Genomic DNA, 14895 nt, shown 5'->3' on the forward strand with positions numbered 1-14895 from the left:
AAAACAACATTTCTTCGGTTGCGCACTTTGAAGAGCTTTACGCGTCTTTCTATCTTTTTCCTTTATCTCCATTCGTGAATCGGCGATTTTATTCATTCACTTCTGGTTTTATTCTGAAGATGAAAATTGATGGGGTTTCTGTGTATTTGGGTTGGTTGGTGAATTCGATTTCACCTTGTTGATGAAATGTTGTGATTTTTTTTCAATCTGCAATTTTCTTGCACACGTGAATGAAACTAAAGCAATGCGGGGAGTCAAATAAGATTATTTACAATTTTACCACATTTATTTTTTTCTCTTCTCAACTACATTTTGGAAATTTAAAATATTCCTCTTCAATAATTAGATTTTATGAGAGGAATTATGACTTTTTTTTTGGGGGAGTTTTTCTTGACATAATGAGTTCACTGTAGAGGGGCTTAAAGAAGTGATGAAGTACAATTTGATGGAAATTAATAAAGGATTATTACATTTTACTTGGCTGGAACAAGACTATCCACATAATCTAAGTAATCATAGCTGAGGCGTGCAATCACAAAGCTTGAACCTAATCCTAGGATTGTGTGCAGAGCATTATTTTTCGGGACAACTGTACGAATAAAAGCCCACACAAGGAGTGAACCCATGCTGAACAGAACGCTCCCAACAATGCTGTGAAAAGAATAGAAGAAGAGAAAAATTAATAATTCCCACAATTTGACGGCGATGCCGGAAAGACAAACCTGTAAGACGCACGCGTTTTAGGGGGCAGAGCTCGCAAGTGCGGACGCCCGTAGATGTAGAGGCCACTTCCAAAGAGAGTCCAATACAGGAGGTAGTTGGTAACATCCCGGTTAGGGTGGAATCTGTAAGAGAATAAAACTTAATGAAATGCCGGGGATTTATGTTGAAATACAGATTGTGACTCACTTGTACACGAAAGATGGATTCATAACATTTACCGAGAGCCCCGCATAGGTGATCATGCTCGAAAGGGGCGCATAGTAGTAGCAAACGTTGTATTTCGTCAGTGGTTTCAATTCAATACACTTCCCCTTTGGTTGTGCTTCCGGCATGATTGATTTTTGATACTTTTCCCGGTTGTGGCAGCAAAAATTATGCAGGAAAAAGAAAAATTTTCACAGAACGCCCGGTTACATAAAATTTATTATGTCAAAAGAACACACGGCTGCCAACATTGTACAGCTGAATGTTTTGGTTTATTTTCTCTCTCATTCTCTTTCGCTCTTTCCTCATTAACTCCTTTCAAGCCCATCAAAAACTAGGTGTCGAAGTTCTTCAGGATTCCGCGGAAAAATTTTTAAGTTCTGAACGTTCTGAAGAATATTTTCGATATTTCCGCAGTATTCAGCAAAAATTCTTCAGTAATAAAAACCGTTGAAGATAATTTTCATTAAAAAAAACCTTTTATTTATAATATTCTTATTAAAAAAAATACAATTTATATTGAAAACGAGATGGCATGAGAAAAATACTTTCCTCTCACTCTGTCATTTTCTGGTGGTGTGAGTGCACTGAAGTTGTGTGCGTGACGTTTGTTTGTAGTTGTGCGGAAAAATTTTAAAAAATTAAATTTCCATGGAAAAACTCATTTTTGGGCCTTCAAAAGTTGGCGGGTGGCTCAGGGGGGCCCAAAGTACGTTCAGTAAAAATTTGGTGGCGCAACTTGCCGGATTTTTTTGGGGAATTTGCACGACTTTTTCTGGCGCGAATTTTGAGCGTTTTGAACTGGCGATGCCAATCGACGCGGCGTCGCTTCCTGGTCACAAAAAACGCACTTTCGCTGGGAAATTCGGCGGAAAACGCGAGAAAACTGCGAAAAACTGAATGTGGGAGGGAGACAGTATCAGTGACGTGCACTGTCTCGTTTTCTCTTATACAAAATGTACCAAAAAATAGTAGTGGTGGCTTTTGGAACTAAATTTTTACCGCGCCAATTTCAAAAAGTAGTCAAAAAAGCATGAATTTTATATGGGGGCGCTACGAAGGGGGGCTCTGGGGGGGAAATGAATGTCGTTGGTAAAAACCGCCTGGTATCAGTAGTCTCTGTACCAAATTTCATCACGATCGGACCAACGGTGTAGAAATGCATATAGCTATACAGGAACGAAATCCTTTCTTTATTATATAGATAATTTCCCGCGATGACGATTGTTGCATGGGTCCCTTTTTTAACACAATATTCTCGTATTTTTCGTGGGTGGTGGTGAAGATTTTTTAAATACACGCAAATTCGTCAAAAAAGTGCTAAAAATCCAACAATTTACATTGTTCAAAAGCATAAATTTCGTAATATTTTGTCAACACGCACAAGGTGCAGAAGAATATATTGCCAAAGAGTTGTGGAAAATTCATTAAAAGGGAAAAGAGGTACGAAGCGTCGTCAATCACATTATTATTGTTGTTGGATTCTTTGAATTTAATACATAGATAATTACTGATTATGACAAAGCTAACAAAAGATGGGGGTCAACAGCCCATTTCAAGATCATTTCGCGGCTTCCCCAATTATAAAACATAGCATAATACGACGTGGGGGTGCTTATATAAGTCCTATATTTATGCAAAATTCCTTGTAAAGATTTAATACATTTCATTCTATGAATCACCTACTTCCTGTCTGCAGGAAATAGTTATTTTTTGTATAAGAAAAATTAAAAAATATATATAACAACAACAGTAAACGTGATAAATGGACGATATTTCTTCCTCTTTTTGGTTCAATAATCAAGCGTTTTCCACTCAATTTAGATAAAATAAACCACACGAATTTCCCCTCATAAGACTCATTAATTGTGTCCCTCTTTCCTCATCACAGACATCGCGACGTATTAACCAGCTGATTGGCATAAGATTGCTCATTTAAAAATTCCTCATGGTACATGAAAATGTGTTAGGAGAAAAAAAGACTATGTACATTGAGAGGTGTGTACAGAGGTTTTTTTTTTGTTGTTGTTCATCTCACATCTCGTAATTTTTACACTCCTGCCCGTGAGACACACTTTATAATAAATTGTATCTTGATTTAATACATACATTGCATATTATTGCAAACACTTTCTATTTTATGAAATGTACATTCATTTGGGAAAAAAATATACATAATAGTCAATATATAGGTACCTACCTAGGCATTATATTGAAAATTGCAGCTGTTCATGTCTCTCGAAGCGAAACCCAATTACATACTAAATTTCCTCAAGTTTTATTCATTTGAAGTCATGAGAATAGCTATTCCCGTCCTGGGGCTGTTCTTAAATTTATTAAAAGTCATATATATGTCGCTTGCACTTAAGGAAATGAGAAAATTGTAATTTTCAATTGAAAAATCGATTTGATTGGAAAAAATTGCTTCGATTACGATGGAAAGAAAATTGAAAAATAAACTTGTTGGGAAAAGTTTTAAAACTTCTCAAACAACTCGATGACTGAGTGAGCAAACATTCTTTGATGTTTGATTAAAGAGACACAAAGAAGCGAAAAATTGCAACTTACAAGAATGGATTATTTTTAGAGAAACAACCATAGAATGTTGATGATGAACTAAAGGTGTTTTTTTGCACGAGGGATGACAAAGATGGTGGAGGTAAAAAAAGACTCTTACGTTGAGTAATTTATGTTGCAGCGCAATTATTATTCATTTTATTGCATTGCAAGACAAGTTGTATTGAATAATGATCTTTTCGAGAAATATCAAATCGTGTTTGACTCGAGGAAATTCATAAGAAAAAAAAATACTACGTGGTAATGCTACATCAATGGCAGGTCGTGTTTACAGACACTTTTTTTTCACTCTCATCGATGCAAACAATCTTTCAATTTCCTCATCTCAATATTGACACTTTACTTTCGTACGTATTGATATATAGAGAGCGAGGCAGTAAAAAAATTATATATTTTGATATGAGAAATTTTTATTCACATTGTCGCCTTTTTTTAACCATTCTTTGTCACTCGCAGAACGTGCCTCACACTTTTTCCATATCGTATAGTTTATTTAGTAAGTATATGTATCACAAATCTTTTCAATATATATACCTACATATCAATGTACAGTTCATATGCCTTGGTGACCGCAGAAATAACCAACAATAGCTCGTCAGCAGTGTGGGGAATTAACATAAAAAAAAGTCTCAAATGAAATTCAAACTCAACATGTCTTGTGAGCAACCAATAGCTCGAAAGACGACACCCTTCATCCATTGTCATGCACTTCAAGAAATTGTACAATTGTACACACATATACATAGGCTGGAATAAGGCACATCTTTTAGTGGATTTTATTTATCTGCCAAAGCGTTTATTTAGTGACGAGACTAGAAATTTGTAGGTATGCAATTTTCTTTTGAGCTTTCATCGAAATTATTCTTCAACCACGCCGCACATAACAAAAATCATTTCTTTCACTTTGTGAATGTTCTTGTGCATAGAAATAAAAAAAATTGTCACCAATTTAATGGGTAATTGAGTGAGTTTAGAAAGTTTTTCTCAATTGTTCTGCGTGGCATACATAGTCATACAAAACCACGTCACAGAGCACATTTGAAACATAATTTGCATAAACTTTTTTTTTTTGCTTTCATTGAATTGAAATAAAAATTAAGGCAGTGAGTTAATCGACTTTGCTGTTTGATTCCTCTTCTTGTACGGTGTATATTTGTATGAAAATTTATTTGAGAGATTTAGGATTCTTCACTGATAAAATAATTTTATTCTTGGTTTGTGAGAAGTTAATTTAAAAGAAAAGTTTGAATTTTAATGGAAATGTGGAGAAAATGAAATTTTTGGGCGACATCTAAAGATAAAAATTTTGTTTTTTTTTTTTCAACATAGTATATAATTTTCACGTCAATGTCCAATTTATTAATTCTATGATTAGCTTTTAATTTTTGCGATCCTACAAAAAAAGAACCTTCAACTTCTTTTTTGAAACCTTGAAGCACCAAGAATGATTTGATATAAAATTGAATATTAACCATTCTTTTTATTAAAATATCTTAAAATTTATCAAGGTTTTTTTTAAAACAATTTTCCACGTTTTTTCCGCTCTGATTTCTATTTATTTGTTACTTTTTTTTTATTTATGCATAGCGTGAAATTATCAGTTTCTTTATAATTTCCGCGTAGAAGATGACTTTCATTTTTCACGGGACAATGTAAATTAAGATAGGTAGTAATAAACATAAGAACTTTAATCTTTATTTATTAGCCATGAGACAATAAAAATAAAGTTATTTTTCCTTTTGATTGTCCCTTCATTGGCAATACCTTTAAATTTATGGGCCTTTTGTCTATCTATATCCATGATTATTTTATCTGTGCAAATGTGAAATGGGAAAGGGAGATATATGTATATAATAGGTGAAAGATCTTTTCATTATTGCTACCGCATAGATCCCAGTGTTTGATGGCTCTCTCTCTACAAGAAGCTCTTATGGGTGATTTTGCGGGGAAAAATGTGAAATTTCATTGTGCACAATCATTGTTTTAACATCTTTTCTATGTGATGTTGTATTTGGGTGTAATTTATATGCAAGTAGAGGTATTAAATTTCAATTTAATGGTTATTTATCTTCTATAGTTTAACCCATGGTGTTGTCCGCGGAATGAAGAGGTCCCTGAACTATAAAGAGAGACTTCTATGCAATAAGATGGGAAGGTGCTAAATGTATAAGAGAAAAAGAGAATGGTCGATGGGTAATTTGTGCTCTGTGTGTCGTCGATAGAGAGTTCAATCGATTTCATATATTGGTTGACATGGGCGATGATGAGTGTGAGAGTTGAAACTGTGGGGTATATACCTGCATATAGTTGAGAGAATATGCTTCACTTGAATTTCTTGTCTTGCTTGGCTTCCTTCTTCTTTGTTCACCTGATACGTGGAGGGAGTGTGGATGAGAATGAAAAATTGCTTTACCATACAATCCTTTGACTCTCCTCTTCGGCTGGTTTTTTTTTGTACCCCAACCCGATGGTTCTATTTTATACTTCGTCAATGTACATCGTCGTCATGCGCAAAGTTGGTCACACATCCATGTTGAAGTTGCCAAGTGATTGTTGTTTCAAGTGTTAAGGGGGGCACAACATAAATATATATATAGGTATATTATGTGCATGGCGAATCTGTAGCATATAGCATACAAGATTATGATAAAATAAAAACAAGTCACAATCAAATGTCCGTTAAACCTTATTATATTTTATGATGTCTCTTAATGGCAATTAATTTATATTATTTTTTAATGAACATAAGTAATTGGAAGACTGAAGAAAGCATCAATTTCAATTTATTATATTAAGACATTAAATCGTTGTCGTTTGATTCTTCAATGCAAAAATCTAGCTAAAAACTCAGTCTTTGCCCAGGAAAAAATTAAAAAAAGAAAATTTATTATTTTTATGAGATTTTACAGTTATTTAAAATACATGTACATTAGGTACCTTCTAATCAATAGGGGAGAGCGGGGTTAAAAAAGTCACTTAAGGGTTTAGAAAAAGCTCAAAATATCATATTTCTCAAATAGATAAAGCAAAATGTATAGCTCATTTCTTTAGGAAATTTACTGCCCTATAACTCTTTCTCAGATCATTTTATTGTATCTAGATAGGAAATATGATATTTTAGGCTTTTTCCAAACCCTTAAGTGACTTTATTAGCCCCGCCCTCCCCTACGTCATTCTTTTATGCTTTAGCATTCCGTTCTAATATTCATTGATACTCATTAAATGGGAGACAGTAATTTTATTTCAAATCCTTTTAAAACTTAATTTACATTAGGTATGTACTGAAAGTTGTTTTAAGTGTGTAAAAGACCCGTTTTAGAATTTACACGGTGTAAATAAATTGAGCAATTTGTGACAGAAATTATTGCACTGCATGTTCGCGAAGAAAGGTCCACAACATTTTGAATTAGATGCACTAAAACGCACCTTAGCATAGCGTGGAAGTTAGCATACATCATCATATGGTAAAGAGGAGAGAGCTTTGACGCTATATGCGCGCAAATGTCGCTTTATCTGTTTGAAAAGGTGTTTATTTGTCGGAGAGTTCGTATGTGAGTAGCATAGAGGAGCATAAGTACCACCCAGCGTGTGGCTGATGCTCTCCTTTTGTTAGCATCTGAACCAGCTGAACGTATCGCAGCTCAAGTCGTGTGGATAAAATTCATGTGGTGTGCCAAAGAAGAGTGTGTGGTGGCAGCCGCAAGTGGATGTCTGCTGATAATATTGGGACTTTTGCTGACAGTGGTGTCTGCCAAGAATCAACAAACCTATAATGTTTAGAGATGGAAGATTAAATGCTAAATATCCCGTGATATGGTATATGTTATATGAAGAAGAAAAAATTCAATGGACGCTCGTTCTCCCGCCATAACGTCATTCATTACAATATGACTTCCATGAACCCATAGAGATCATTCCCCAAGTTTGTTGGGAGACTTGTGAGGCACTCTGTGGTGGCAGCGCGCATGAAGTTGTGTGTCTGTAGTTAAAGCTCTGTTTCTCTTCCTCTACACCACACACTACAGTATACCCCGTAGTTACTTCGGCTAAAAGTGTTTTACAAATCGTGCGAGAGAGTCAGTTCAGTTGGAATCGGTACCTGGCGCGGTTGAGTTGTGTAACATTTGGCGATAATTGAATATATTCACTTTTTTCCTCCCTCTTCAAATTATAAGGAGAATCTTCTCGAACACAAAGCTCGAGATAAATTTATCAAAATTCAAATAAATTCAAGACGGTAGAAAAATTTATAAATAAATTCATTATTTGAATTCATTGGCGAGGGTGTTGTGTGTGAGTTGGCGCAGAGATACCGAGAGAATTTTTTTTTTAAATAGAAATAAAATTCTGCCCGAAGCAGAGAACAAAAAGGAAAAGAAAGTTTGAGAGTTCAAAAGTTGAGAGAACACCCAAATATATACCAGCAACAAGAGTTTCTTGCTTTTTGGGAGGCCCACACACATCAGAAATAAATCTTGATAGTCTCTCTCGGCAGTGCTAAAGACGAAAGTGTGACTATATAAAATGCCACAGTGAAGTGACAATTAAAAAGGGCTGTGCCCCTTTACTTTGTACCTTTTTTGGGAGATTTTACGACTAAAATGTAAATTGTGTGCACGACCCAAATTTTTACTGCTTTTGGAAAATAAGAAGAATACGAGTTCTCCAATAAAGAAACATTCCACGTAGTTTAATAAATACGACAAATTGCATCTTCAAAAGGGCACTCCTGCGCTTTTCTTTCTTCATATTTGACCACAACCAATTGACAAGGAATTATACATATTATTATACATATTGAATTGAAAGTAAGTAAACTTTTTTTTCTCTCTTCATTATTCAATATTCGACCACCATTGCAAAAATATCAGTCGTTGTGTGAATGCTATATATTGAAAAAGTTTCGCGTCAATATCAGCTGTAGGTGAGATTGCGCATGTCGTTATCTGGAAATTTTCATTGCTATCCCTTTACTACACAACCAACCATGTATGAATTATATAGAAATATGTATGTATGTTTATATGTACATTACTTAATCATATTTCCTGTGCATTAGGCTGATAAAGAATATTCCACGACATTTAGTGCGAAAATTTCTTCATATCATCACCTTTTTATCAGACAATTTTCTTAACAATCGCAACCTTATTTTTTTTGTTATCTCCCTTCGTCTCCTTGTCTGAATTTTCATGTTATATACCATGTTTTATTGACAAAACTATGAGCTCTCAGTATAAGCATAATTACGTATGGCCTTGCTGCAACTCTGTGGTGTATTTCGCAGACTTGCTACTTTGAGCAATTAACACAGTTGAGTTTTTTTTACTATTTTATTCATTCACCAAGGAATTCCTGTGTGATATTTCAAAATTGAATTTAAAAAAAAAAAAATGAATAAAGTATTAAGGAAAACTTTTAATTTCTATTGAGCTTTCTGGACAATTTAAGTGATTTTTTGTTTGATAAAAAAAAAACAAATTACTGTCTATAAAATGTGATATATTACTGCTGAATTAATTATTTAATTTATTCCGTGAAAATTTACATTTCATTTCACTTTAATTCACGCGTTGGAAAGAGAGACAAAGAGCTTTCGTAGATTAATGATAAAAAAAAGCCATGAAAAAAAGCTTTTTGGGGAAACAGCGTGTTCCAATCAAATTGCAACGATTTGATCAAGAGCTTCAATGATTTCTCTCAATTGATATTTTATTGAATTTTTCATACCTGATGAAAGTAATAAAACTTTTAAGAATATTTGTAAAAAAAAAAAAAAACGTAAATGATTTCCACTTGTGTTGCGTTCCAATTGGTGTATGCTGCACCCAATACCTTGCATCGTATTACAAAAGAGATGATGAGATGTTGTCGAAAATATCAACCTTCACAGTCTAATTAATTTTTGAATTTAAAATGTGATTGCTGCTGTAAATTAACATTTACAACAAAATGAAAAGAAAGAAGACAAACAAAAAAAAACATCATTAGGTGTCTTGTAAATTATATTTAGCTGACATCGAGGAAAAAAAATGTAACTAATGTGAGACAGGCAGAATGAATTTATTGGGCAGTATAAGATACAGTTGCTATGAACATCCTCATACACACCGTATTCTTCTTTTTAGTGGAAAGGCATAGAATAGTGTATCAAAAAAAAAACAAGTAGATGTAATTAGTAAGTTAATTGTCAGAGTGAGTCTCAAATAAATCTTATAATTGGATAATTGCAATTCATGTGGTCACATCAAAAGTATGTGTGATAACTTTAATCACTCACCACAATTATGATGAATTACTTTGAGTCATATTAAACTGTAGTTTTTAGTAGTTCTATGTTGCCACATATTCCGCCCGGACTGGCTCTGAAAGTCAAAAAAATTAAACAAATCTTTTCTATGGGTCATTTTGCTCTTTAGTGTTACTTTTTTTTTTTGACTATAAAACAAAATGTTTCTCTTGCTGGAAGAAAACTAAAATGGAATATGGTCGGTGATTTTTTTTTTAAATACTTCTTTCAGAAGATTTCGTGCTGGTGTGTGGAGCACAAATTAATTTCAATGGCACATAACAAAATTACACCTACCTGTATGTGTAGCGTTGGTGTTTCTTTGCGCGTCCATACCATTATATAACAAATAGTATAATAATATAATAATAACTGGAGGGAAAAAAATGAGAATAATTATTCAACTAATACATGTGATTCCATATGAATGCACAAAGTCTTATGTCACTTCTTTTTTCGTGCACTGTTGGACAATTTGACTCTTGCGAGGCACATGCTCGTCTCTGGGAGGTCTCTCACGGGTGTTTGTGCACAGATAAAAAGTCAATTTTACCTTCAATGAACACCCATCATCCGAATGAATGAAAAACCTTTGAGATGTGGATCACAGAAGAAAAATTTAAATTGCAGATTTTGCAAGCTTGTGGAGCTATTTTGGTTTGGTATTAAACATGAAAGTGCTCTGACTTTAACTCTATTTCTACTCCATTTACCTAATCTTAAAGTCATTCGCTTCGTTGACTTGTAGAGGTTTTTTTTTTTTTGAAATAAAAAAATTTAACTGCAAAAAAATTAAAATCTTTAAGGTGAGAAAGTGTTTGCTCACGTGGGAATTACAAGAAGATGACGTTCTTTTCCACACTAAATGCAAATTAATGCTGATTGATGTACATACATATAATATCAGAAAATTCGGCGTGAGAGTCTCAAATCTTTTCCACCTTGTCATCAAAATTCACAAGAAATATTCAACTGTCTAAGCTGAGCACATGGTTTCTTCTATGAAAAAGAAAAACTCAACCACGTCATCGAAAAGATGATAGTGTTGTTGGGTCAAAACGGTAAAACTGATTACACATAGTATAGTACATAGCTACGTTGTAGTATTTCCGCTAATTTGGCGGACAAATTGTGGAAATGTCTGATTGAATTAATTTGTTTGTATTGACGAATGAATCATGAATTTCTTTAAAGTAAAAAAAAATGTAGAAATATTTACATTTATAAACACAGACAGCAATATACAAATGCTGTCACACAGAAGCTTATACATTATGGGGTTTATGTGTCTCATGTTGGGAGAGGAGCTGGAATGAGAAGAGAAAGAGAGAAAAAAAGCGTCGATTAATCTGCATATTGCTCCTTATTCGCGATATTATTTCATGGACGTCGCTTTAACTTGTTTTTCTTGCCTCTTTCTGTCTCCAAGACATTAAAAAGATTTTTTTGTTGTCACCTTTAGTTTCATTCAGAATAGCCACGTTGGTTTCCCCGGAATGATCATCAGCACTGGTGACACATTTCGTAGTTGGAATATGGGAAGAAGTTAAGTATTTGTGAATGAATTCTTTTTAATTAACGAAAAATCAACAAAATTATCAAAAACTATTCAATAGTTTTTCTTTAGATTTTTTAAAATTAGTTTTCCTTTTAAACATATGTACATGTTGATTAGTTTGTGTATATAGTGCTCATCCGCATGTTTGGAAATTTCTGCACAATGAAGAAATTAATATAAACGATGACGTCACTGTGGTTGGTGGTATTGTCATATTTGGTGAATCCATAAATATATTTTTAAAGTATCCACTTTGAATAAATTCACAGTTAGTCTATTGATGTTTCTGAAACGATATATTTCACGCTGGAGGACGATTTTATTATTACTACATAGACTACATATAATGGAGAATATGTGATATATGTTCGATGATGCTATATAAGCATGCAATTGAAAACATCACCAATATGATTTGCATGAAAATCATTAACTGTTTGTGAAGACAATTGAAAATGAAAAAAAAACATGGAAATTATTATTTCTTTTGCAATATTTATTGATTACTCCTCGCGTAATAATCAATTGGTGGGAAAACAGCTGTTGGCAAATTCTTATGATTTGCAAATTAATGTTGGAAAATTTGTGTGGAAAATTTAGATGGAATATAGGAAGTGAATGAGATATTACAAATCTTCCATTTTATTCTTATTTCATCAGTTGAGATCATGTTTCGATAATTTTTGTCTCTCATATGTTATTGTAGTAATTTTATTTAATAGCGTGGGAGTTTCTGACATTTTTTGCGTTCTTCTTCGTGCCAAGACTTGAGTGTGTGCTATGTAGTCCCAAAGTATTTTTCCCCTCCAGACTATTTATTTCTTCTTCGGAGCTTCCTTAATAATGTCTCACGCAAAAATATCATATACGAGTCGAAAGATTTAAAATTTACAAGCATTAATTCAATTTATTTTTTTTCTTCCTTTCCCCCCGAATTATGCGTCTATTAGTGAAATTAACAATTCCACCGGGTCAACTGAATAGTCTGTTATCTATTATTGAGGTGATTTATCATGGTAATAGAGGAAGGAGGTATAAAAAAAGCCACAATGATTGATGATAATCAGAGCACAGTGAAGGTTCAAGCATATGTAGTATATACAAAAAAAGTCAGCCATTGAGGAATTAAATACCTACAACATTTTGTACTTACATAAAAGCTTGAGTATATAAAAATGTTACTCTGTTAGGCATCCAAAGTTGATAGGGAAAACGTTTATTACAATCTTTTATTTGAGTGAATTGCTCAAAAAAGTCTTCATGTCGTAAATTGGTTTGACACTGAAGTACATTGACATTGCTATACAAACCATTATAATCACGATTCCTTTAGAGCTGAGGGGGGCGGGAATAAAAATGATAAAGTCAAATATTGGAGTCATCATCAGCAAAGTGGAGCTCATGTGAATTGTTAACCTCGCAATGTGAGCGAGTTGAGAACTGTGACGAATTGACTTCTGAAATGCTTCCTATATGGTCAGTGAATGACCTAAATTTTCAACTGTGAGAAGATGAAAATTGTGATGATTTTGTCACGAGTACGTGCTAAAAATAATGTCTTAAATTTGAATTCAATGTACATGACTAAAAATCATCAAACTGTATAAATATTTATTTATAGACAAAACATCTGTCTACTGCAGAAAATTTCCATGTTTCGTCCACATTTGGTTGTTTTCTATCGTGGAGACTTTGTGATGGAAAAAGTGGTGTGAGGGGGCGGTGAATTGCAAGGCGCGCGCGAGGTGAAGGAGGGATGTGCGGGTAAAAGAACCCTCAAGAGAGGAAGCAAAATTCTATTCTCATGCCTGCAATCGATCAAACTATGTGTGTGTGAAGAATGATTGTGAAAAGAAAATTGTGAATAATTGACTACTGGCCCTCAAATGCAAAGCTCTGGCTCTCTGTGAAATATCACTTTATGCACGGTGCTTTTGTGTTTGGTACTCCACACTCGCTTGAGAGTTTATCCCGAAGGTGAAGATGAAAATTACATTTATTGCACGACAGCAGAATTTTGTAGAATGCATCGTATTGGGATCAGAAAATGCATGAAATAACATTTTCAGATTGTCACATCACTGTATTTAATTTCATCCTTGGTAAATATTCTTTTTTTTTATAACATTACATTATTTACTTATTGTTCATTCACAAGTTTAATTTCTCTTTCTCAACATCTTTGTTTTTTTTCCACAGTGTGTTCCAATTCTTGTGCAACAACACTAAAATTTGTAATTGAAACATCTACCACTATATGCACACATAATTCACGCTCTTAGAGATCCAAAAGTGATTAATTTTAATGAGTGCACTTGGTATGCATTGAAGTAATGAAAACCTTGTCTTTAAGTTGGATTTTTCTTCTTCTTCTAAGAATAGGGTACTCTGCAATTTAACTTATAACTAAATACAACCTTTATACACTTCATCTCTGAGAGAAGATTTTTATTTCAAATGCATAGTCATTGTTTAATTGGCATTTTCTCCCCGATTTCATTTTCTTTCTTTTTTTTTATTTCTTCGCATTACAGTAGAATTACTTTGTTGATTCACCATTTGCATGATTGTCTCGTATTTAGATCACAAAGTGCGTTTTTGTTTGAAAAATAAAAAAGATAAATTAAATTAAATTGAATTCATTCAACGCGCGCTTCTAAATTGCTTTGATGCTCTTTCCACCAAATGGTATGCACTGAAGGTGTGATGTTTAGAATAGCAAAGAGAACAGAAATATGGGGTCAAACGTGAATTGTAATTCATAAAGGAAAAATGCATTTTCCCTAAAAGGATACAATAATTGCCAGAGGAATTTAAGTTTGACCTAAATATGTCTTTGACTGTATCTTATTAGGCCGACATGATTAGGTATTTTACTGTGAGAATTTAATTGATAATGAATGAGGAAAAGGTATGATTCAGATAAAATATATACATCAAAATGTCGCGGCAAAATATAAAATGCGTTTGATATCATACAACTCATAAAATCTCCGATCTCTTCTCCATTACTCTATTATTGCTATCTCGCCACAACAGAGTGGATATGCGTAAAGTGAATAAATGCTTGCAAAATGTCATACTTCATTACATACATGTGAGAGATTATGCGGCAACTCAAATGCATTTTATCTTCGTGTGGTGCAAGAAGTTGCAGAAAAAGGAGGGGTATTTACATGAAATCCATAATGAAGAGTAATTAAATTGCACATTTTGCCGCGGAGTGCATTTATGCAAATTCAATCTCCTATATACATACATATGTACATAGTGCGTACATAAATATATGTTGGGTATGAGAGATGATCTTTCACTGTGTACTTTCTTGGAATTGAAAGTGTTTAAATTGGATTAGTAATAAATTTGATGCCGAAAGGAGTATACATGAGAGAGATGAAGAAGAAGAAGAAGGAATAAATGTTGCGAAAGTCTCACGTGGTGTTGCTAATTTATTGGATTCTCTTTGCAAATCTTTCAAGGATTAATAATGTATGAGAGAAAATTTCAATTACACCATTATGACTTAGTTAACACCAATTGATAA

The 14895-nt window shown here is 33.5% G+C and overlaps 2 protein-coding genes across 3 annotated transcripts in view; one reads left to right on the top strand and one right to left on the bottom strand.

Annotated features, from left to right (window-relative positions):
• Nucleotides 1-14895, top strand: part of LOC129797482 (dnaJ homolog subfamily B member 6) — a 34026-nt gene that overhangs the window by 5464 nt on the left and 13667 nt on the right. The window contains exon 1 of one of the 2 annotated variants that reach the window (XM_055840128.1): nucleotides 6555-8312. The exons of the other annotated variant lie outside the window; for it this stretch is intronic. The gene's annotated coding sequence lies outside the window, so the exon portion shown is untranslated. Of the gene's footprint in view, nucleotides 1-6554; nucleotides 8313-14895 lie in introns of those variants that run through there. 2 annotated transcript variants of the gene reach the window in all.
• LOC129797498 (uncharacterized) lies at nucleotides 265-1191 on the bottom strand. The gene is made up of 3 exons (XM_055840152.1): nucleotides 910-1191; nucleotides 723-845; nucleotides 265-651 (listed from the first exon to the last, which is right to left on the bottom strand). Exons 1-3 carry the CDS (start codon nucleotides 1053-1055, stop codon nucleotides 474-476), a joined length of 447 nt encoding a protein of 148 aa, XP_055696127.1. The 5' UTR covers nucleotides 1056-1191; the 3' UTR covers nucleotides 265-473.

The sequence above is a fragment of the Lutzomyia longipalpis genome, chromosome 1, assembly GCF_024334085.1.
Source record: "Lutzomyia longipalpis isolate SR_M1_2022 chromosome 1, ASM2433408v1".
NCBI classification, from domain to species: domain Eukaryota; kingdom Metazoa; phylum Arthropoda; class Insecta; order Diptera; family Psychodidae; genus Lutzomyia; species Lutzomyia longipalpis.